Source organism: Protopterus annectens, chromosome 12.part0 (assembly GCF_019279795.1).
Source record: "Protopterus annectens isolate FY-2018-M chromosome 12.part0, PAN1.0, whole genome shotgun sequence".
Taxonomy (NCBI): domain Eukaryota; kingdom Metazoa; phylum Chordata; order Ceratodontiformes; family Protopteridae; genus Protopterus; species Protopterus annectens.
In genome coordinates, this window is record NC_056746.1 from 33,949,073 (window position 1) to 33,975,033 (window position 25,961).

The following is a 25,961-nucleotide window of genomic DNA, read 5'->3' on the forward strand; positions in this document are numbered from 1 at the left end:
TAAACCTTGTCATCACAATGAACAAAACATGCTGGAGGAATAGGTTCTTGACCCAGAGACTCCCCATACTCTGGAATAGACTGCCCATACATGTCAAGCAGAGAGCCTCCTTGGCCCTCTTCAAAAGGAACCTTGACAATTGGATGGGAGACAGGAAATTCAACCCGGGGATCACATCAGTCACCCCGCTAGACAGGGGTCCACGGAAGTAAATATTATGGGAAGAAATATACAGGGAATTGTTATGGTTAGGCTTGTATAGGCCCTAGGGCCAATAGCCTAGTACCAACCTATTAACCTATACCAGTAAACTGCCAGACACCCAATATTACTGCTGCACAAGTTAAAACAGCACTGTCCAAGGCCAAGAATACAGCTTCTATGGGACCGAACAATATCCCTGGCTGTATTCTACATGAACTACAGAGTGAACTGGCACCTCACCTGTGTGCCCTGTTCAACCATAGCCTCACCTCAGGCTTTGTCCCTACCGAATGGCGCACTGCTACAGTCATCCCTCTCCACAAAGGAGGAGTGACTACAGAACCTGGGAACTATCTCCCCATTAGCCTGATGAGTCTGATATGCAAAGCTATGGAACGCATCATCATGGACCTAATAAACAAGAATATAGGGAATCTCCAAACTCTGGATCCCACACAGTTTGGTTTTGTGAAGGGTAGATTATGCCTGCTCAACTTGGTCAAGTTCTTTGAGTCAGTCACCAGAGCTGTGTATGAAGGCAAGGTGGTTCATACAGCCTACCTTGATCTGGCCAAGGCCTTTGATACCATTCCCCACTCAGGAATCATAGAAAAACTCACTAAGCTAGGCATCAACATGTATATCACTTGGTGGGTTGTAAACTGGCTCACAGATAGAACCCACAGTGTGAAAGTAGCTGACTCCCAGTCAAACTGATGACCAGTCATGAGTGGAGTCCCACAGGGTTCAGTCCTGGGTCCTCTCCTGCTTGGTATCTACTTCTCTGAAGTCAAGGCCAACACAAAGGGACTCTGGCTGAAAAAGTTTGCAGACAACTGCAAATTGGGAGCTATTATTAACTCCCCAAGTGATGTTGATATCCTACAGAAAGGCCTTACTGAGACCAACAACTGGTGTCAGAACTGTGGCCTTAAGCTCAATGCCAAAAAATGTGTCATCATCCCCTTTGGGCAAAACCCGGTTCCCATGAATTACCACATCGATGGTAGCCCACTGAACACAGAAGGCGTTATAAGAGATCTGGGAACACAGGTTGACCACCACGTTGCCAATGTGGTCAGAAAGTCCTTCTGTGTGGCATATCTCATTACTAAGAGTTTTGCATCCAGGAAGAAAGAGGTCATTGTCTCCCTCTACTCTTCCCTCATTAGGCCAGTCAACGAGTACAATGCCCCATTTGGCATGTACCTCACTAGACACCTGCAACAACTGGAGAGGCCACAAAAGTACCTCACAAAGATGATCCTAGGCCTTAAACACTTGTCCTATATGGACAGACTCAAAAAACTCCAACTAGTCAAGCCTTACTGTTAGCTGTCATAATTGTGATGCCAATAATGAGTCTAAAAGAGAGAAGTGCTTTGCATTTGATCAGCAATGCCACAAGTGTAAAAAATGGAACCATTTTCAAAAGTTTTGTAAATCAAGCAAGCCTCATTCAGTTATTAAGAAAGGTCACTCAAAAAGCAAGTTGATCATATAGAGAGCTGCAACCCTACTTTCTATGTAGATGGTGTATCAGTGGTCAGTGAAAAGGTTAATGCAGTAGACTTGTTGGCAAAGAATGAAGTATTTTGTCTGTCCTGATCAATGATGAGCCCACAGAGCTTAAGTTAGACACTGGTTCAGAGTGTAATGTACTGTCACCAGAAACATTCGCTAAAGTGAGGGCTGGTGAGCAACTTAATTTGGCCAATTTTGCAAAGCTTGTTGTTTATGGAGGTGAAGAGATTCAAACCGAAGGCTCAGTAGTGCTTTCATGCTATTTGGCTAGGAACAGTTACAGCTTGCAATTTTATATAGGCAGAAGACCTGTGCAGTCATTATTAGGTCTCAGAGACAGTTTAAGAGTGAAACTGCTTCCTTTTGCCAAAGAAGTCCATCATATGAGCACATGTCCCAGTTCCAGCTTTACTGACACTATTTTCTCAGAGTATGCTAATGCTTTCGATGACAAGCTAGGCAAACTTCCAATTGTGTACCCCATGAAAGTAGATCCAGAGGTCAGTCTAGTGGTCAGACAAGCAAGAAGAATTCCAACAGCTATGCAGGGTAAAGTCAAGGACCAGTTAGATAAAATGGTGCAGCAACGTGTGATTTGCCCAGTCACAGAACCAACTGAGTGGGTATCTTCCATTGTACCTGCTCATAAGAAAAATTCAGATGAAATCAGAATATGCATTGACCCAAGAGACTTGAACAAGGCATTAAAAAGACCTCATCATCCTATGCGAACATCGAGGAAATTGCTACCCTCATGCCAAATGCCACTGTTTTTTCTATCTTCTAATAAAGAAAGCATACCTCCTAACGCTAAAGTACAGCTATCAGTAACAAATAAAAACAATATTCAAAACGAAATGCTGTACAACAATGGCCAATGAAGTAAAGTTCTCTTGGAGAATAGGTAGTGTGGTTAAATTATATAAAACTTTTAAAGGTGAAACATATATAGCACAAATTTCCAGTACTTCAATTAAATTCACTTACAAGATATTCACGCTGTGAATGCAGTTATAATGTAGCGAAATGATGGCTCCAAAGTATCCAGTCTTTTTAGTCTGATATACAAAGTATCCACACTGAAGATGTAGTAGCTGCTGTGTGTCTGTGATGAACTGTGATAACAACTTAACCAGTCTAACAGATCAAATAAGAGCTTCTAGCTTTAATGGCAGTTAAAATCCTTTTATTGTAGAAAAAGTTAAAATCTTCATGTCAAGTTAAAATCTTGATGTAGAATAAAACAGTCCCTCTGTATTCCAAACGATAAGCGCTTTCGGTATCTTCCTCGGATCGTAGAGATCTTTACTTCATTGGCCATTGTTGTACAGTGTTTCATTTTGAATATTGTTTTTTCTATCCTAGATGCTTAGAGTTCATTTTGGCAAGTAATGCTTGATCACAAATCTTCATTACTGACTACATTCAGTACCTCATTTGGTAGATACAGATTCTTTAGGATGCCTTTTGGAATAAATTCTGCTAGTGAAGTCTTTCGGTGTGCAGTGGAGCAAATTTTTTCAGACTATCCATTACTGGTTGGAGGTAATGGTGAAGCAGAGCATGATAGAAACCACAGGAACGTTTTGGACAGAATGCATGAAGTGAACTTAAAGCTCAATCCTCTGAAATGCAAATTCAGACTACTAGAAGTTACTTATGTAGGTCATTTATTTACCAGTGCAGGCTTATGATCAGACCCTTCCACCAAAGCAGCCATTCTTGAGATGCAAGCTCCAGATAATGTCCAAGCCCTACACTGTTTTCTTGGTATGGTTAACTATCTGGGCAAATTTATCCTGACATCAGTGAGTTATCAGTGCATTTGAGAGAGCTGACATGCAGAAATGTTGCCTGGTCATGGTTAGAACACCAGAGAGCATTTGATAACCTCAAACAGCAAATCGCTAACCTGCCTACGTTAAGATACTATGATGTCCACAAACCAGTAGTTCTTTCCTGTGATTCTTCAAACTTCGGTCTTGGTTCAGTTATTCTTCAAGAGGGCAGATTTGTTGCCTATGCATCTAGAGCTCTTATCCAACTGAGATGTTGTATGCTGAAATTGAGAAGGAACTTTTGGCAATTGTGTTCGCATGTTCGAATTTCCATGATTATATTTATGGCCAAGCTATCCAGATAGAAACTGACCATCAACCTCTAGTCACTATTTTAAAGAAGCCTATACATTCAGCTCAAGCAAGACTACAAAGAATGGTGCTCAAATTGCAAAAGTATAATTTCAAAATGGTCTATACAAAAGGTAAACTTCTTTATCTGGCTGATACCTTACCCAGATCACCCAGAAATACCATGGAACAGCTTGATGTAGACAATTTTGACTTTGATATCATGGAAGTGCGTATTTTTTCAACCATCAGACTTGATGAGCTAAGAGATCTTACAAAGACCGATCCAATTTTGCAAATGTTCAACCACTTCATCAATGTAGGATGGCCGTCAAAGCAATCCAGTGTACCGCCAGAAGTGCAACCTTAATTTCCTTACAGAGATGAGATGTTGATGGAAGATGGTATAGGTTCATAGGTTGGTACTATGCTATCAGCCCTAGGGCCTATACAAGCCTAGCCATAACAATTCCCTGGCTATTTCTTCCCACATTATTTACTTTCCTGGACCCCTGTCTAGCAGGGCGACTGACGTGATCCCTGGGGTGAATTTGCTTTCTCCCATCCAATCGTCAAGGTTCCTCTTGAAGAGGTCCAAAGAGGCACTCTGCTTGACATGTATGGGCAATCTATTCCAGAGTCTGGGGAGTCTCTGGGTCAGGAACCTATCCCTCCAGCATGTTTTGTTTATTGTGATGACAAGGTTTAGATCCCTGGAGCGAGTAGCTCTGAGGGATTGGGATTTCTTTAAGTATAGCATGTCCAACAGCTCTGGGTTTGACATGGCCTTGTATGTTAAGCAGAGATCGCCTCTGAGTAGACGATATGCGACAGACTATAGCTGGAGTTTTTTAAGGCGATCAGCGTAGGGCATCTGCTTTAGGCCTGTGATTCTTTTAGTGAGGTATTTCTGAGGCCTTTCCAGTTGTTGCAAATGTCTTGAGAGGTACATACCAAATGGGGCGTTGTATTCTATAATGGGTCTAATGAGGGATGAGTACAGTGGGACAATGATCATTTTCATCATTTTCAAAGGTCCAAAAGTTGTTGTTCATACTTCCTTACAGTGTGAATACATTCAGATTTTGCATCGTGGTCACACAGGTTCCGATTCTATCAAAAGAAGGATGAGAGGACTAGTACTTTGTCCTTCTCTATCGAAAGACATTGATAAAGTGCTTTCTTCTTGTTCAGTGTGCAACAGTACTAAGCCACATTTACAAAAAGAGCCACTTCAGCAAAGCCAAATTCCTGAACTACCTTGCTCAACAGTTGCAACTGACATATTTGTGTGGAACAATCAGCATTACTTAGTGTTGGTAGACTCTTATTCAAACCGGTTTGAGATTGATTTGCTACCTAACCTAACATCCAGTGCTGTTATTACTAAGATGAAATGTCATTTTTCAGCCTATGGTAGTCCACACAGTTATTTCTGACTAGTCAACTGTTTCAGAGATTTGCAAAAGAGTGGGACTTTATTCATGTTACTAGCAGTCCTGAATTCCCACAGTCAAACGGCCTGGCTGAACATGCAGTACAGAGTGCAAAGCGATTACTGGAGAGGTCAAACCATAACAATACCGATATCTTCTGGAATGTACTTAATCTCAGAAATACACCCCGTGACAACCTACTTGGCTTGCCTGCTCAGAGACTTCTGTCTAGGCAAACCGGAACAACCTTGCCTATTAGTTCTAGTTTGTTGGTGCCTGAAAACACCCGAGCAATCAAAGCCCAACTTTTTAAGAAGCATTCTTCTCAGAAGTCCAGCTATGATAAAATGAGCAGATTTCTTCGTCCATTAAAATAAGGAGAGACAGTGAGGATACAAATGGTGAAAGGCTTTGATCGAATTGGTCAAGTGAGAAGTTTATGTGCCGAGGTGAGATCCTACTTAGTGGAATCTAAGGGTACAAAATACAGGAGAAACCACAGACATCTTCTTCCTGTATAAGAAATGATATCACAGCATCGTACCTGTGATAGATTCTAGATCTCTGAGCAATGCTGACAATATTCATACCAAAGAACATCTCTGTATCCATTCTCATTCCTGATGATGTCCCAGTTGTCCTCAAAGTTATACATTCCTTGAAGATGGCCCCCATTGCTAGATTCAGTTCTGACTTTTATGTTACAAGATCAGGTCATATTTCCACACCTAGTGTAAAATACACAGCAACCTGGACATGATTGTTTTATGTGTCTGATTTTGTATGATTGCATGTCAAATAACTAGTTCTGTATAACCACATGTCAAAAGATCATTTCTGTAAATTGCATGTCATTGAATTCTGTCATTTTGTATATGGATTATTTCTCAAAGGGGGAGGACGTAGATCAGAGTGTGTGTATGTACCTTTAAGAAGCATTTCCAGATGTAGCACGTGCATATAAATAGTGAGCATGTGCAGACAGCAGTGCCATTTTGAGAGAACAGCCAGAGTGTTGACATGTATGAGTGTGCTAGTCAGTCTGTTTATAAGTTTATTTAAGTTTAAGTTACAAAGCTGATTTTTGATGTGCTTGTGTGTAATAAAGCTGCTTGAACTGAACCCACAAATGTTCATCAGTTTTATCCTGACGAGTGACAACCCCCCCCCCCCCCCCAGAGTGAACAATCCTTTCTTTCTGATTTTTATTGTAGCTGCTTTACAATCAACAGCAAAATACTTCAGTGAAACCTGGAGTTTATAGCCATTTGAGGTTAAGATGTTATCATTTGCAAACTGTAAAGATGCAGTGTTTAAGTCTGCAAAATGTGTCATCTGCAAACCTCTGCTGTTACCTGAAATCCTGACCATGAAAATCACAAACTGGAGGAGAGATAAGATACACCCTCAGCAGAGTCTTATATACAGTGTGAATACATTTAACTTAATATTCAGAATGTGGATAGAATTTTTTCTTCTAAAACCCAAGGCCAAACAATATGCTGCAGGGGCTCTAGGACCACATGCTGTTGTAGCATGTCTTTAATGGCTTTCCATACATAAATAGCATCCAAGGGTATTGAGAAACACCCGTGAACCTCCTCCCCTGGACATGTGCAAGAACAAAGAGTCAAGCCGATGTTCTATGGTAAAAAAAAATCCACTTTCATTCCCCTAAATCAAATCCTCAGTAATCAGTCTTTTCTTTCGAGCACCCTGTTGTAGGCTTCCCATGGAGGGTGACAAGTATGATTCTTCTATAACTAGAAAACTCACCTGTTCCACTTTTAGAAAACAGGGACCACTACTCAGTTTGTGAACAGCAAGGTACAGTCCCAGCCTTCCATGCAGCAATGAGACGTCCCACACATCTAGCATCAGTTTAATGTTTTTTCCAACGATAGGAAGACTTAACCATACCCACCAGTTCACAGGCCCCTGTAGAGACGCAGATTGATTACACAGCATCATGCATGTGCTGTGCATCACCAGTGCATGATAGACTTGATAGTCCCTCATGGGCATCACCTTTTCATCAGCTCACATGTCACATGATATGTGTTGCACGTATGAGGCACAAATATCCAACACTTGTGAAATATGTGGAATGTTGTAGTCCTGCCGTGACGCTTAGTCTATCCCTGAGAGTGGTATGACATTTAGCATTAACCAGCAGATATGCAGGCAAGTGATGCAGGAACAAATGGCTGCCCCTAAAGTCTAGTGAAGATAGTGAATCTGACCCATAGTTTGTGGGATAAAGTACACCAACTTTACAGTGACGTGGAATATAGTGACAGGGAGCAAACACCACTGCTGAGAGAGAATCAGTCTCTCCTGTCAACAAACAGCCTGCCAGAAATAGTCTGCAGCTGACACAACATCAGTGGCACCTATCACCACATGGCCTGCCATGCACAGACTGCTACTGAAACAGAATCAGTGACACTTGTCACCACAGAGCATGCTAGGCACAGACTGCTGCTGAAATAGAATCAGTGACACCTGTCACCACACAGCTTGCCACTAACAGACTGCTGCTAAAACAGAATAAGTGACACCTGTCACCACAGAGCATGCTAGGCACAGACTGCTGCTGAAACAGAATCACTGCCACCTGTCACCACAGAGCATGCTAGGCACAGACTGCTGCTAAAACAGAATCAGTGGCACCTGTCACCACATGGTCTGCCATGCACAAACTGCCACTGAAACAGAATCAGTGACACCTGTCACCACAGAGCATGCTAGGCACAGACTGCTGCTGAAACAGAATCAGTGACACCTGTCACCACAGAGCATGCTAGGCACAGACTGCTGCTGAAAGAGAATCAGTGGCACCTGTCACCACAGAGCATGCTAGGCACAGACTGCTGCTAAAACAGAATCAGTGGCACCTGTCATCACATGGCTGCCATGCATAGACTACTACTGAAAAAGAATCAGTGACACCTGTCACCACAGAACATGCTAGGCACAGACTGCTGCTGAAACAGAATCAGTGATACCTGTCACCACACAGCTTGGCACTCACAGACTGCTGAGACAGAAACAGTAACATCTGGCATCACACAGCCTGCAATGCACAGACTAATGCTGAGACAGAATCAGTGACACCTGTCACCACAGAGCATACTAGGCACAGACTGCTGCTAAAACAGAATCAGTGACACCCGTCACAACACAGCCAGCCACCATCACCTTGGACATCCTCCAGGCCATGGCTGCTGCTGCTCTGCCAGATCAGTAATTGGGACACGTTACTGGACTTCTTGTACACGTTTCAATTGTTCTACCTCCTACTATCACATGTGGCCATATGACCTACCTATCCAATTTCTGGGTATCATACAAATCATGGTTCATTATGGTTATCAGGCTTGGCAAATGGGATGCCCTGACAAGGTGCACATACACATTTCCATAGTTCAAAACCTTGATCACTAGGGACTATACCAAACCTTGGCATAGCAATCCAACACAATGAACACTACCAGCAGTTAAAATGTGTCAGTTCAAATGTTATCACTGAATGATATGATCCCTGACTCCCCACAACTACCTACACTACTAGGATACCATATTAATTTCCCATGACCCTTTCCCATAGTACAGCACTGATCACCTGTCTGTCTGCCCTTTACCCGTCCAAGTGATAAATACTGTCTGTTCCCAGCCTAACCCCTAGCCAATAAGCTCTCATGATACCTAATGAACAGCATGGCCAGTCTTTGCCCTGCCCTGCATAGCTTTACTGTAATACCACATGTGTCATTTGATTCAGTGCTGTCTGTGTCATGGCCCATAGGTGTGGACCAAACACCACATCTTTGTCAGTGCTGCAGTGTATTGCCCCTGCCTCAGCTGTGGCACTGCTACCGCTGTTATTTGTTCCTTCCCTGACTCTTCACCCTGCCCTACTGCTGTTCTACAATTGGCCTGGAAGGTCTTACCACAATGTCCACGTGTTGTTCCATCTGTTTGTACAAAGTATGCAGTGTGATGCACACTATAAAAATCTTGCTGCACATCTGAACTCTAATGAATGCCTCTCCTGAGGTGACAAAGCATAACAGTGACCCTTTAATAGTCCAAATATATGCTGCACAATATTATGCATCTCCATAATGCTAGTGTTACAGACCATTTTCAGCGTGGTCTGGTGGTTATGTATGGTGATCATCAACCAGGGTTCTAGGACATATCCAGAATCAATGTAAAAACACAGCAAATAACACATCATATTTACCCTGCTCTCTATCTGCATGGCACTTGTGTGTACAGCTAGATCTGATGTGTGTGTATGTGCACATAACAAACAGATTAACCTGGGGGAAATCTTCTGAAAATAAACTTTGCTATAGACATGTGCCAAACATAAGAATTTTCTGAACTGTCTGCGTAGCACATAGATGCATTATACATAATGTCTTGTACATCGCACACCACATAGCAATTTATGGAGTGTCCCTTTGTGTTGATGTATCAGAGTTTCTCTGGACCAGGCGGGGCTTTGATTGCAATGAGTGTGGAATCTACAGCTCCCAAAACCTCAAGGAAATGGGCTATGTTCTTCATTTTCTTTATGATGCTGGTTCTTGCCACTGCTGTCCTGGGGTGCCTGTGCTATCTCTAACATGTTCCTACAGTTTACCAGTAGGTTCCTGTACTTAAAATGGTTAAAGCTACATATTTGTGCATAACATTCCATCCAGAGGTACAGGGACACAATTCCTCTTCTGTGCTTGAGGGTGACATAGTAGCAGGTTCCTTATGGTCTTACTGTCCACAGAGAAATGGTCCAGGATCTGCAGGTGCTTATGCTGGTGGTACAGCAGGTGTTCTGTGAACATTCCATGTTGGCTCAGCTGGCTGTGCCATGCAGCATTGTGGGTAGTAGCTCTAATGACAGCTACCATGTTACTGCTGCACCTACACTGCTGGCTGTGCCATGCAGCATTGTGGGTAGTACCTCTAATGACAGCTGCTACCATGTTACTGCTGCACCTACACTGCTGGCTGCACCATGCAGCATTGTGGGTAGTACCTCTAATGACAGCTGCTACCATGTTACTGCTGCACATATGCTCACAGCTGGCTGCGCCATGCAGCATTGTGGTTAGTACCTCTAATGACAGCTGCTACCATGTTACTGCTGCACCTACACTGCTGGCTGCACCATGCAGCATTGTGGGTAGTACCTCTAATGACAGCTGCTACCATGTTACTGCTGCACCTATGCTCACAGCTGGCTGCGCCATGCAGCATTGTGGTTAGTACCTCTAATGACAGCTGCTACCATGTTACTGCTGCACCTACACTGCTGGCTGCACCATGCAGCATTGTGGGTAGTACCTCTAATGACAGCTGCTACCATGTTACTGCTGCACCTACACTGCTGGCTGCACCATGCAGCATTGTGGGTAGTACCTCTAATGACAGCTGCTACCATGTTACTGCTGCACCTACACTGCTGGCTGCACCATGCAGCATTGTGGGTAGTACCTCTAATGACAGCTGCTACCATGTTACTGCTGCACCTATGCTCACAGCTGGCTGCGCCATGCAGCATTGTGGTTAGTACCTCTAATGACAGCTGCTACCATGTTACTGCTGCACCTGCACACACAGCTGGCTGCACCATGCAGCATTGTGGGTAGTACCTCTAATGACAGCTACCATGTTACTGCTGCACCTGCACTCACAGCAGGCTGGGCCATGCAGCATTGTGGGTAGTACCTCTAATGACAGCTGCTACCATGTTACTGCTGCACCTGCACTCACAGCTGGCTGCACCATGCAGCATTGTGGGTAGTACCTCTAATGACAGCTGCTACCATGTTACTGCTGCACCTGCACACACAGCTGGCTGCACCATGCAGCATTGTGGGTAGTACCTCTAATGACAGCTACCATGTTACTGCTGCACCTGCACTCACAGCAGGCTGGGCCATGCAGCATTGTGGGTAGTACCTCTAATGACAGCTGCTACCATGTTACTGCTGGCTGCGCCATGCAGCATTGTGGGTAGTACCTCTAATGACAGCTGCTACCATGTTACTGCTGCACCTACCCTCAGCACTGCTCTTGATATGAACAGTAAGGATTTTCCACTTTCACAATGGATATTAATCAGCACCGCACAACATATCCATTTTATACATTTCTGAATTAGTCCGTCATTCTGCATTACTTCATTTGCATAATCTATGCAGTTGATATGCATGGGGTTCATTTGCATATTATTTACACATTAGCGTGCAATGTATACTATGCTAGTTTTCTTGTGGCTTTATTGGTTTCTCAGTGTCTCTGAACTGTTCATACTCTAAGTATGTACGCTTTGTAGGTTTGGCAGAATGGTTAAGGTCTTCACATCATAGATACAGGATTTGATTCTAACCTAAGGTTACTGGCCAAGCTTAAAATGGCCTTTTATGGCAGTTAGTCTAGTATTCACCTATAAACCTATTAACCTATGAACCATGCTAAATTCCACTGCACTGTAAGCTGTCTGTGATTGCCAGCCTGCATTTCACAAAACTCTTTTTCACATTTTAGTTCGCAAGATAATGGAGAAGGGAACATACTTGCGATTTGCTTTACCCCACATGTTTTCCTTTTCTGAAACCGTGGAATGAATTTAGAGTTGATACATAATTTAGCAGGTTATATCCGAAGGAGCCATGGGAACCATTATCCTACATAAAACAATGTTTTCAAATTATAGATGCCTTCTAATTCTGTGACCATGGTTGTTTGTGTTTGGCACAAAAAAGTTTGCAACTTTTCCCCAGACCACAAATAAATCTATTTTTCTCCTTTTTCTCGACACTCCACCTTATTGTGTAGTCTCCGTATAATCCTAAACATTTTTGTCTCAGTGTCATTAATCATGAATTGCTGATTTAATTTACATCACTTACTACACATGCATTTATGATCTGTTCATGTTTATACCTTGATCTATTCCCCTAAGCTCTTAACCTCAGGGACTCTGTTTTTGTGCTTGTTTATCAGATCCATACTTCGTCTCACATACAGAACCTCATCACTCATTTTCAGTGCTCACTTTATCAGAACCATAAAAATTCTTTCATCAGATGGATACAGGAATTTCATGTAGTGAAACTATTAAATGTGCTGAAAATATCCTGAAATGTATGTGGTTTACTAAGGGAACATCTATCCCCGCAAAGTCAAACCAGCCATAAGAAATAATAAAACACCAAAACCCAAAATTACCAGAAACTTACGGACACAACTCTCAGACTTACTTCCATGCACTCATGTTACTGTTTGTTCCTGAATCTGGAGAATTGGGGAGTTTTGGAAATCAATATTAATCACATTTGAAGGTTGTTAGTGTTTCTTGTTTTGGTGTTTTCAATTCAATTTTGCTGGATTTGATTTTCCAGGGATCAATGCTCCCAGAGTAAATCAATGTAGGCAAAATACATTACAGATAAAGAAATAAATAATTATATTCTTAAACTTATAAAGACCCATCTATCCAAGAATGCAACTGATACAATATATCAATGCATAAATTATAGCAGGTAAGAAAATATAAACCAATAAATGCATGATTAAAACCTGTATACCAAGCAGTAAGTTCTCCAGCTTAAATATAAATGGATACACCAGTGCATAATACACATAACGCACCTAACAGATGAGATGATCCTCTTACCTTGACAGCTGATTCCTAGCCCGCAACATTGCAACAAGATTTGTTTTGGGTTCATAATAAAGCTTTAGGGAGCCTTCAAAATCTGAGTCATTCAGCCCTGCTGAGGAGTCCACCTTTGAAGATCAGAATGGTACAAGCATCAAAAGACAGTATGTTTGCTAATGCAATCATTTCATTTCTATCATTTCAGTATTTTAATTGCATCCCTAATATATTTCCTCTTTCATTAATTCCAGCTTCTGTTCATTGAAAGGGTGATGACATGACTTCCCAACTTATACACAAAATCATACAAAGAACTTGGATGGTAACCTGCTATCTCTTGGAGATGGAATATACAGCTGAAGCAGTAGACTAGTTATATGGAGTATACCGATGAAGTTTACAACGTACACTGTTACATATACTAATGAAGGTATGGATACTGCTACATATACCAATGAAGGTATGTACACTGCTACGTATACCAATGAAAGTATAGATACTGCTACATATACCAATGAAGGTATGTCCACTGCTACGTAGACCAATGAAGATATGTATACTGCTACATCTACCAATAAAGGTAGGTCCAATGCTATGTATACCAATGAAGGTATGGATACTGCTATGTATACAAATGAAGGTAGGTACACTGCTACATATACCAGTGAAGGTATGGATACTGTTACATATATTGATGAAGGTATGTACACTGCTACATACACAAATGAAGATAAGTATACCAATACATATACCAATGAAGGTATGGATACAGCTACATATACCAGGGAAGGTATGGATGCTGCTACGTATACCACTGAAGGAATGTACACTGCTATGTATACCAATGAAGGTAATGTACACTGCTATGTATATCAACGGAGGGATGTACTCTGCTACATACACCAATTAAGGTATGTATACTGCTCCGTATGCAAATGAAGGTATGCATACAGCTATGTAAACCAATGAAGATATGCACACTGCTACATGTACCAATGAGGGTATGTATACTGCTACATATACCAATGAGGGTATGTATACTGCTATGTATACCAATGAAGGTATGTACACTGCTATGTATACTAATGAAGGTATGGATACTGCTATGTATACCAGTGAAGGTATGGATACTGCTACGTATAGCAATGAAGGCATGTACACTGCTACATATACCAATGAAGGTATGGATACTCCTACATATAGCAATGAACGTAGGCACACTGCTACATATACCAGTGAAAGTATGTACACTGCTACATATAGCAATGAAGGTATGGATGCTGCTGCATTTACCAATGAAGGTATGGATACTGCTACATATACCAAAGAAGGTATGTATACTGCTACGTATACCAAAGAAGGTATGCATACTTCTACGTATACCAAGGAAGGTATGTATACTTCTACGTATACCAAGGAAGGTATGTATACTGCTACTTATACCAATGAATGTATGTATACTGCTACATATACCAACAAAGGTATTGATACTGCTATGTATACTAAAGAAAGTATGTATACTGCTACGTATACCAAAGAAGGTATGTATACTTCTATGTATACCAATGAAGGTATGTATACTTCTACGTATTTCTATGAAGGCATATATACTGCTACTTATATCAATGAAGGTATGTATACTGTTACTTATACCAATGAAGTTATGGACACTGCTACGTATACCAATGAAGGCATGTATGCTGCTATATATACCAACCAATGAAAGTATGTACACTGCTACCTATACCAGTGAAGGTATGGATACTGCTACGTATACCAATGAAGGTATGTGCACTGCTACATATACCAATTAAGGTATGTATACTGCTACATACAGCAATGAAGGTATGTATACTGCTACATATGCCAGTGAAGGTATGGATACTGCTACGTATACAAATGAAGGTATGTACACTGCTACGTATACCGATGAAGGTATGGCACAACCATATATACCAGTGAAGGTATGGGCACTGCTACATATACCAATGAAGGTATGGATACTGCTACATAGGCCAATGAATGAATGTATAGTGCTTTGTATACCAGTGAAGGTATGTATACTGCTATGTATACCAATGAGGGTATGTATACTGCTACATGCACCAATGAAGGTATGTACACTGCTACATGTACCAATGAAGGTGTGTACACTGCTACATATAAATGAAGGTATGTACACTGCTACATATACCAATGAAGGTATGGATACTGCTACATATAGCAATGAACGTATGGATACTGCTACATATACAAATGAAGGTATGTACACTGCTATGTATACCAATGAAAGCATGTGCACTTCTACATACAGTATAACAGTGAAGGTATGGAAACTGCTATGTATACCAATGAAGGTATGGATAATGTTATGTGTACCAATGAAGGTATCTATACTGCTATGTATACCAATGAAGGCATATATACTGCTATGTACACCAATGAAGGTATGCACACTGCTATGCATACAAATGAAGGTATGTATACTTCTACGTATACCAATGACGGTATGTATACTGCTACACATACCAATGTAGGTATGTACATTGCTTCATATACAAATGAGGGCATGTGCACTTCTACGTATACCAGTGAAGGTATGGTTACTGCTACATGTACCAATGAAGGTATGTATACTGCTATGTTTACAAATAAAGGTGTGTATACAGTTCTGTGTACCAATGAAGGTATGTATACTGCTATGTACACCAATGAATGTATGTGTTCTGCTATGTGTAGAAGTGAAAGTATGTATACTACTATATATACCAATGAAGGCATTTATATTGCTACATATTACCAATGAAAGTATGTCTACTGGTACATATACCGATGAAGGTATGTACACTGCTACATATACCAATAAAGGTATGGATACTGCTGCACTTACCAGTGAAGGTATGGATACTGCTACATATACCATTGAAGGTATGTATAGTGCTAAGTATAGCAATGAAGGTATGGTCCTACTATATATACACCAATGAAGGTATGGATACTGCTACATATACCAGTGAAGGTATGGATACTGTATACCAACCAATGAATGTATGTACACTGCTACCTATGCCAGTGAATGTATGGATACCGCTATGTATACCAATGAATCTATGTATACTGCTACATACAGCAATGAAGCTATGCACACTGCTACATATGCCAGTGAAGGTATGGATACTGCTACGCACACCGATGAAGGTATGGTCCTACTATATATACCAATGAAGGTATGGACACAGCTATGTATACCAATAATGGTATGGATACTGCTAAGTATGAAGATGTGGATACTGCTACATATACCAATGAAGGTATGTACACTGCTACGTGTACCATTGAAGGTATGTACACTGCTATGTATTCTAATGAAGGTATGTACACTGCTATGTATAACAATGAAGGTATGTACAGTCCTACATATACCAATGAAGGCAAGTAGACTGCTACATATACCAATTAAGGTATGGATACTACTACTTTTACCATTAAATGTAGGTACACTGCTACGTATACCAGTGAAGGTATGTACACTGCTACATATAGCAATGAGTGTATGTTCACTGCAATACATACGAGTGAAGGTATGGATACTGCTAACTATACCAATGAAGGTATGGGTACTGCTACGTATAGCAAAGAAGGCATGTACACTGCTACGTATACCAATGAAGGTATGGATACTCCTACATATAGCAATGAAGGTAGGCACACTGCTACATATACCAGTGAAATTATGTACACTGCTACATATAGCAATGAAGGTATGGATACTGCTGAATTTACCAATGAAGGTATGTATACTGCTACGTATACCAAAGAAGGTATGCATACTTCTACGGTTACCAAGAAAGGTATGTATACTTCTACGTATCTCTTTGAAGGTATATATACTGCTACTTATACCAATGAAGGTATGTACACTGCTACATATACCGATGAAGTTATGGTACAACTATATATACCAGTGAAGGTATGGGCACTGCTACATATACCAATGAAAGTATGGATACTGCTACATAGGCCAATGAATGAATGTATAGTGCTTTGTATACCAGTGAAGGTATGTATACTGCTATGTATAGCAATGAAGGTATGTATACTGCTACATGCACCAATGAAGGTATGTACACTGCTACATGTACCAATGAAGGTATGTACACTGCTACATATAAATGAAGGTATGTACACTGCTACATATACCAATGAAGGTATGGATACTGCTACATAAAGCAATGAATGTATGGATACTGCTACATATACAAATGAAGGTATGTATATTGCTATGTATACCAAAGAAAGCATGTGCACTTCTACATACAGTATAACAGTGAAGGTATGGAAACTGCTATGTATACCAATGAAGGTATGGATAATGTTATGTGTACCAATGAAGGTATCTATACTGCTATGTATAACAATGAAGGCATATATACTGCTATGTACACCAATGAAGGTATGTACACTGCTATGTATACAAATGAAGGTATGTATACTGCTACATATACCAATGAAGGTATGCATACTTCTATGTACACCAATGAAGGTAAGGATACTGCTACACATACCAATGTAGGTATGTATACTGCTTCATATACAAATGAGGGCATGTGCACTTCTACGTATACCAGCGAAGGTATGGTTACTGCTACATGTACCAATGAAGGTATGTATACTGCTATGTTTACCAATAAAGGTGTGTATACAGTTCTGTGTACCAATAAAGGTATGTAAACTGCTATGTACACCAATGAATGTATGTGTTCTGCTATGTATAGAAGTGAAGGTATGTATACTTCTACATATACCAATGAAGGCATTTATATTGCTACATATTACCAATGAAAGTATGTCTACTGGTACATATACCGATGAAGGTATGTACACTGCTACACATACCAATAAAGGTATGGATACTGCTGCACTTACCAGTGAAGGTATGGATACTGCTACATATACCATTGAAGGTATGTATAGTGCTAAGTATACCAATGAAGGTATGGTCCTACTATATATACACCAATGAAGGCATGGATACTGCTACATATACCAGTGAAGGTATGGATACTGTATACCAACCAATGAACGTATGTACACTGCTACCTATGCCAGTGAATGTATGGATACCGCTATGTATACCAATGAAGGTATGTATACTGCTACATACAGCAATGAAGCTATGTACACTGCTACATATGCCAGTGAAGAAATGGATACTGCTACGCATACTGTGAAAGTATGGTCCTACTATATATACCAGTGAAGGTATGGACGTAGCTACGTATACCAATAATGGTATGGATACTGCTAAGTATGAAGGTATGGATACTGCTACATATACCAATGAAGGTATGTACACTGCTACGTGTACCATTGAAGGTATGTACACTGCTATGTATTCTAATGAAGATATATACACTGCTATGTGTACCAATGAAGGTATGTACAGTCCTACATATACCAATGAAGGTATGGATACTGCTACTTATACCAATGAATGTATGCACACTGCTGTGTATACCAATGAAGGTCTGGATACTGCTACATATAGCAATGAAGGTATGGATACTGCTACTTTTACCATTAAAGGTAGGTACACTGCTACGTATATCAGTGAAGGTATGTACACTACTACATATAGCAAAGAGAGTATGCGCACTGCAATACATACGAGTGAAGGTATGGATACTGCTAACTATACCAATGAAGGTATGGATACTACTACCTAAACCAATGAAGGTATGGATACTATTACGTTTACCAATGAAGGTATGTATACTGCTACGAATAGCAATAAAGGTATGAATACTGGTACATTCACCAATGAAGTTATGCACTGCTACATATACCAAGGAAGGTATGTATACTTCTATGTATACCAATAAAGGTATGAATACTGCTATGTACAGCAATGAAGGCATGTACACTGCTACATATACTAATGAAGGTATGTATACTTCTATGTATACCAATGAAGGTATGGATATTGCTACGTATAATAATGAAGGTATGCATACTTCTATGTATACCAATGAAGTATGGATACTGCTACATATACCAAGGAAGGTATGGATACTGCTACGAATGCAGACGGACAATAGAGGTATGACTGCTGAATCCTACACAAATGCACTTTATAAGCTCTTACACGAGTGCATGGATCATGCTATCCCTAATAGAACCAAGATGTTATCTTCCAAAAAAAGGAAGCCAATCTGGTGCTCCTCTGCCATAAACAAACTCTACAACAGAAGAAAGAAACTGTTGCAAAAAAGAGTAAAATCCCATGACTGGAGGAACTCCCTGGTCAACCTCAGTAAGAAGCTGAGATCCCTCATAAAATCCTTCAAAGCTAGTTACGAAAACAAAATTGCCACTGACTCTAAAGACAACCACAAAGCATTCTATAGCTATGTCAAGAATCTCAATGGGAACACTCAGATCTATCTGAGTTACAGCACAATGGCACTAAATATACAGAACCAAATGATATTGCTAACATCCTAGCAGATAGGTTCAGTGCTAACTTTACCCCCCTCTCACCCCCTAGAGGGCTCATCTCTATACCGGAAGAATGCAAAGTTCCTATAATCACAGCTGCACAGGTAAAAAAACACACTCTCCAAAGCCAAGAACACAGCATCAATGGGACCTGACAATATCCCAGGCTGCGTTCTACACGAACTACAGAATGAACTGGCACCCTACCTAAGTACCATGTTCAATCATAGCCTCACCTCAGGCTTTGTACCCACTGAATGGCGCACCGCAACGGTTATCCCAATCCACAAAGGGGGAGCCACGACGGACCCCGGGAACTACTGCCCAATTAGCCTGACGAGCCTAGACTGCAAGGCCATGGAATGTATCATTGTGGAACTCATAAACAAAGACATTGGTAATCTCCAAACTCTGGACCCTACCCAGTTTGGATTTGTAAAAGGCAGATCATGTCTCCTAAACCTAATTGACTTCTTTGAAGCAGTCGCCAAAGCCATAGATGAGGGTAAAATGGTTCACACAGCTTATCTAATTTCGCCAAGGCTTTCGACACCATCCCCCACTCTGGAATTATAGATAAGCTCACTAAACTAGGTATAAATCCCTATGTCACAAGATGGGTTGCCAACTGGCTCACAGACAGAACCCACACTGTGAAAGTAGCGGATTCCCAATCTGACTTCAGACCAGTGACAAGTGGAGTACCACAGAGTTCAGTCCTGGGTCCTATCCTGTTTGGTATCTACTTCTCTAAAGTGCAGGACAACACAGAAGGTCTTTGGCTAACAAAGTTTGCAGATGACTGCAAACTATGAGCAATAATCGAAACTCCTAACAATGTGGACAAACTACAAAAGGGCCTCACTGAGACAGATACCTGGTGTCAAAGTCATGGCCTGAAGCTCAATGCCAAAAAGTGTATTGTCATCCCCTTTGGTAAAAACTCTGTACCCATGAACTACCACATAGCTGGTAGTCTACTTAATGCCGAAAATGTGATGAGACCTTGGGACACAGGTGGACAGTAGTCTCTCCTTTGATAATCACATCACCACAGTGGTCAGGAAGTCTTTCTGCGTGGCTCATCTCATCACAAAAGGATTCTCTTCCAGGAAAAAAGAGGTCATTGTTCCCCTCTACTCATCACTCATTAGACCCATTATAGAGTACAATGCCCCTTTTGGTATGTACCTCAAGACATCTACAACAACTGGAAAGATCACAGAAATACCTCACAAAGAGGATTACTGGCCTCAAACAGATGCCCTACCCCCCCCCAGACCGTCTCAAAAAACTACAGCTTTACTCCATCGCATATCGCCTACTCAGGGGCGATCTCTGCCTAACATGCAAAGCTATGTCAAACCCAGAGCTGTTGGACATGCTCCACTTAAAGAAATCCCAATCCCTCCGAGCTACACGTTCTAGGGACCTAAACCTTGTCACCACAATAAACAGAACATGCTGGAGGGATAGATTCCTGTCACAGAAACTTCCCATACTCTGGAACAGACTACCTATCTATGTCAAATAGAGCTCCTCATTAGCACTCTTCAAGAAAAATCTTGATGATTGGATGGGAAATGGGAAATTCACCCCAGGGATCACTTCTGTGGCTCTGCTAAACAGGGGCACAGGAAAATAATTTCCTTGGGTGGCGAAAGCCAGGGTACATTTTTTTGGCTAGGCTTATATAGGCCCTAGGGCCAATAGCCTAGTACCTACCTATGAACCTATGAATACCAATGAAGGTATGTTATGTACACCACTACATATACTGATGAAGGTATGTATACTTCTATGTATACCAGTGAAGTATGGATACAGCTACATATACCGATGAAGCTATGGATACTGCTACGTATACCAATGAATGACTGTATACTGCTACGTATAGCAATGAAGGTATATGTACTGCTATGTATAGCAATGAAGGTATGTACATTGCTACTTATAGCAATGAAGGTATGAATACTCCTATATTTATCAACAAAGGTATGTACACTGCTATGTATATTAATGAAGTTATGTGCACTGCTATGTATACCAATGAAGGTATGTATATTGTGATGTATACCAAAGAACATAAGGATACTATGTATAGCAGTGAAGGTATGCACACTGCTACGTATTCCAATGAAGGTATGTACACTGCTATGTATACCATCAATGAAGGTATGCACACTGCTATGTATACCAATGAAGGTATGTACACTGCTACATATTCCAATGAAAGTAAGGATACTGCTACGTTTACCAAAGAAGGTATGCATACTTATATGTATCTCTATGAGGGTATATATACTGCTACTTATACCAATGAAGGTATGTATACTGCTACATATACCGATGAAGGTATGGTCCTACTATATATACCAATGAAGTTATAAATACTGCTAGGTATACCAGTGAAGGCATGGATTCTGCTATGTATACCAATGAAGGCATGTATACTGCTACATATACCAACCAATGAAAATATGTACACTGCTATCTATGCCAATGAAGGTAGGGATACTGCTATGTATACCAATGAAGGTATGTATACTGCTACATACAGCAAGAAGGTATGTACACTGCTACATATACCACTGAAGGTATGGATACTGATATGTATACCAATAATGCTATGGATACTGCTAAGTATGAAGATATGGATACTGCAACATATACCAATGAAGGTATGTACACTGCTATGTGTACCATTGAAGGTATGTACACTGCTACGTATACCTATGATGGTATAGATACTGCTAAGTATGAAGGTATGGATACTGCTACGAATACCAATGAAGGTATGTACACTGCTACGTTTACCATTGAAGGCATGTACACTGCTACTTATACCAATGAAGGTATGTATATTGTTATGTATACCAAAGAACATATGGATGCTACTATGTATAAGTGATTGTATGTACACTGCCATGTATTCCAATGCAGGTATGTACACTGCTACATATACCAATTAAGGTATAGATACTGCTATGTATACCAATGAATGTATGTACACTGCTATGCATACCAATGATGGTGTGAATACTGCTACATATAGCAATGAAGGTATGAATACTGCTACTTTTACCAATGAAGGTAGGTACACTGCTACATATACCAGTGAAGGTATGTACACTGCTACATATAACAATGAGCGTATGTTCACTGCAATACATTCCAGTGAAGGTATGGATACTGCTATCTATACCAATGAAGCTATGGATACTGCTACGTATAGCAATGAAGGTATGTATACTGCTACAAATAGCAATAAGGGTATGTATACTTCTTCATATACCAGTGAAGGTAAGTATACTGCTACATATACTAATGAAGGTATGTATACTTCTATGTATACCAATGAAGGTATGGATACTACTACATATACCAGTGAAGGTATGGATATTACTACATACACCAATGAAGGTATGTACACTGCTACTTATACCAATGAAGGTATGGATACTACCACATACAACAATGAAGGTATGTACACTGCTACTTATAACAATGAAGGTATGGATACTACTACATACACCAATGAAGGTACGTACACTACTACGTATACAGATGAAGGCATGGATACTGCTATATACCAATGAAGGTATGGATACTGCTACATATACCAATGAATGCAAGGATACTGCTACGTATACCAATGAAGGTATGGATACTAACACATACAACAATGAAGGTATGTACACTGCTGCTTATACCAATGAAGGTATGTACACTACTATGTATACCAACGAAGGAATGGATACTGCTACGTATACCAATGAAGGTATGTATACTGCTACATATACTAATGAAGGTATGTATACTTCTATGTATACTAATGAAGATATGGATACTGCTACTTATACCAATGAAGGTATGGATACTGCTACGAATACCAATAAAGGTATGTACACTGCTACGTATACCGATGAAGGCATGGCTACTGCTACCTATACCAATGAAGGTATGGCTACTGTTACGTATACCGATGAAGGCATGGATAGTGCTACGTATACCGATGAAGGTATGGATACTGCTACGTATATAGATGAAGGCATGGATACTACTATGTATACCCATGAAGGTATGGATACTACTACATACACCAATGAAGGTATGTACACTGCTACATATACCAACAAAGGTATGGCTACTGCTACGTACACCAATGAAGGCATGTATACTGCTACATATACCAGTGAAGGTACAGATGCTGCTACGAATACCAGTACAGGTATGTACACTGCTACATATACTGATAAAGGTATGGATTCTGCTACATATACCAATGAATGAATGTGTACTGCTACTTATAGCAATGAAGGTATGTTTACTGCTATGCATAGCAATGACAGTATGTATATTGCTACTTATAGCAATGAAGGTATGGATACTGCTATATCTACCGATGAAGGTGTGTATACTGTTATGTGTACCAATGAAGGTATGTACACTGCTATGTATACCAATGAAAGTATGTACACTGCTACGTATACCAATGAAGGTATGTATACTGCTACATATACTAATGAAGGTATGTACACTGCTATGTATACCACCAATGAAGGTATGTACACTGCTATGTATACCAATGAAGGTATGTACACTGCTACATATTCCAATGAATGTACGGATACTGCTGCGTATACCAAAGAAGGTATGCATACTTCTACGTATCTCGATGAAGGTATATATACTGCTACTTATACCAATGAAGGTATGTATACTGCTACATATACCAATGAAGGTATGGTCCTACAATATATACCAATGAAGGTATGAATTCTGCTATGTATAGCAATGAAGGCATGTATACTGCTACATAAACCAATCAATGAAAGTATGTACACTGCTACCTATGCCAGTGAAGGTAGGGATACTGCTATGTATACCAATGAAAGTATGTATACTGCTACATACAGCAAAGAAGGTATCTAAACTGCTACATATGCCACTGAAGGCATGGATACTGCAACATATACCAATGAAGGTATGTACACTGCTATGTGTACCATTGACTGTGTACACTGCTACGTATACCAATGATGGTATAGATACTGCTAAGTATGAAGGTATGGATACTGCTACGTATAACAATGAAGGTATGCACACTGCTACGTTTACCATTGAAGGTATGTACACTGCTACTTATACCAATAAAGGTATGTATATTGTTATGTATACCAAAGAACATATGGATGCTACTATGTATAAGTGAAGGTATGTAAACTGCTACGTATTCCAATGAAGGTATGTACACTACTACATATACGAATTAAGGTATGGATACTGCTACGTATACAAATGAATATATGTACACTGCTATGCATAGCAATGAAGGTATGGATACTGCTACATATAGCAATGAAGGTATGAATACTGCTACTTTTACCAATGAAGGTAGGTACACTGCGACATATACCAGTGAAGGTATGTAAACTGCTACATATACCAATGAAGGTATGGATACTGCTACATATACCAATGAAGGAAAGTATACTGCTACATATACTAATAAAGGTATGTATAGTTCTATGTATACCAGTGAAGGTATGGATACTACTACATATACCAGTGAAGGTATGGATACTACTACATATACCAATGAAGGTATGGATACTGCTACATATACCAATGAAGGAAAGTATACTGCTACATATACTAATAAAGGTATGTACAATGCTATGTGTACCAATGAAGGTATGTACACTGCTATGTATACCGATGAAGGCATGGATACTGCTATGTATACCAATGAAGATACGGATACTGCTACGTACACCGATGAATGCACGGATACTGCTATGTATACCAATGAAGGTATGGATACTACTACATACACCAATGAAGGTATTTACACTGCTACGTATACCAACGAAGGTATGGATAATGCTACATATACCAATGATGGCATGTTTAGTGCTACATATACCAATGAAGGTATGGATACAGTTACGAATGCCAATAAAGGTATGTACACTGCTACATATACTGCTGAAGGTATGAATTCAGCTACATATACAAATGAATGAATGCATACTGCTACATATAGCAATGAGGGTATGGATACTGCTATGTATACCAATGTAGGCATGTACACTGCTATGTATACCGATGAAGGTATGTGCACTGCTATGTATACCAGTGAAGGTATGTATATTGTGATGCATACCAATGAAGGTATGGATACTGCTACATATAGCAATAAAGGTATGGATACTGCTACTTTTACCAATGAAGGTAGGTACATTGCTACATATACCAGTGAAGGTATGTACAATGCTACATATGGCAATGAGCATATGTGCAATGCAATACATTCCAGTGAAGGTATGGATACTGCTTCCTATACCAATGAAGGTATGGCTACTGCTACGTATACCAATGAAGGTATGTATAGTGCTACGAATGGCAATAAAGGTATGTATACTGCTACATTCACTAATGAAGGTATGTACACTGCTACGTATACTAATGAAGGTATGTATACTGCTA

General features: G+C 40.3%; 1 protein-coding gene across 1 annotated transcript in view; it reads right to left on the reverse strand.

The window, feature by feature from the left end:
- The window catches only part of LOC122816124, a 446,542-nt gene that overhangs the window by 131,225 nt on the left and 289,356 nt on the right, over positions 1 to 25,961 (reverse strand). The window contains exon 9 of the mRNA XM_044088883.1: positions 12,987 to 13,099. Within this exon, the coding sequence (XP_043944818.1) occupies positions 12,987 to 13,099 (113 nt within the window). The remainder of the gene's footprint in view (positions 1 to 12,986; positions 13,100 to 25,961) is intronic.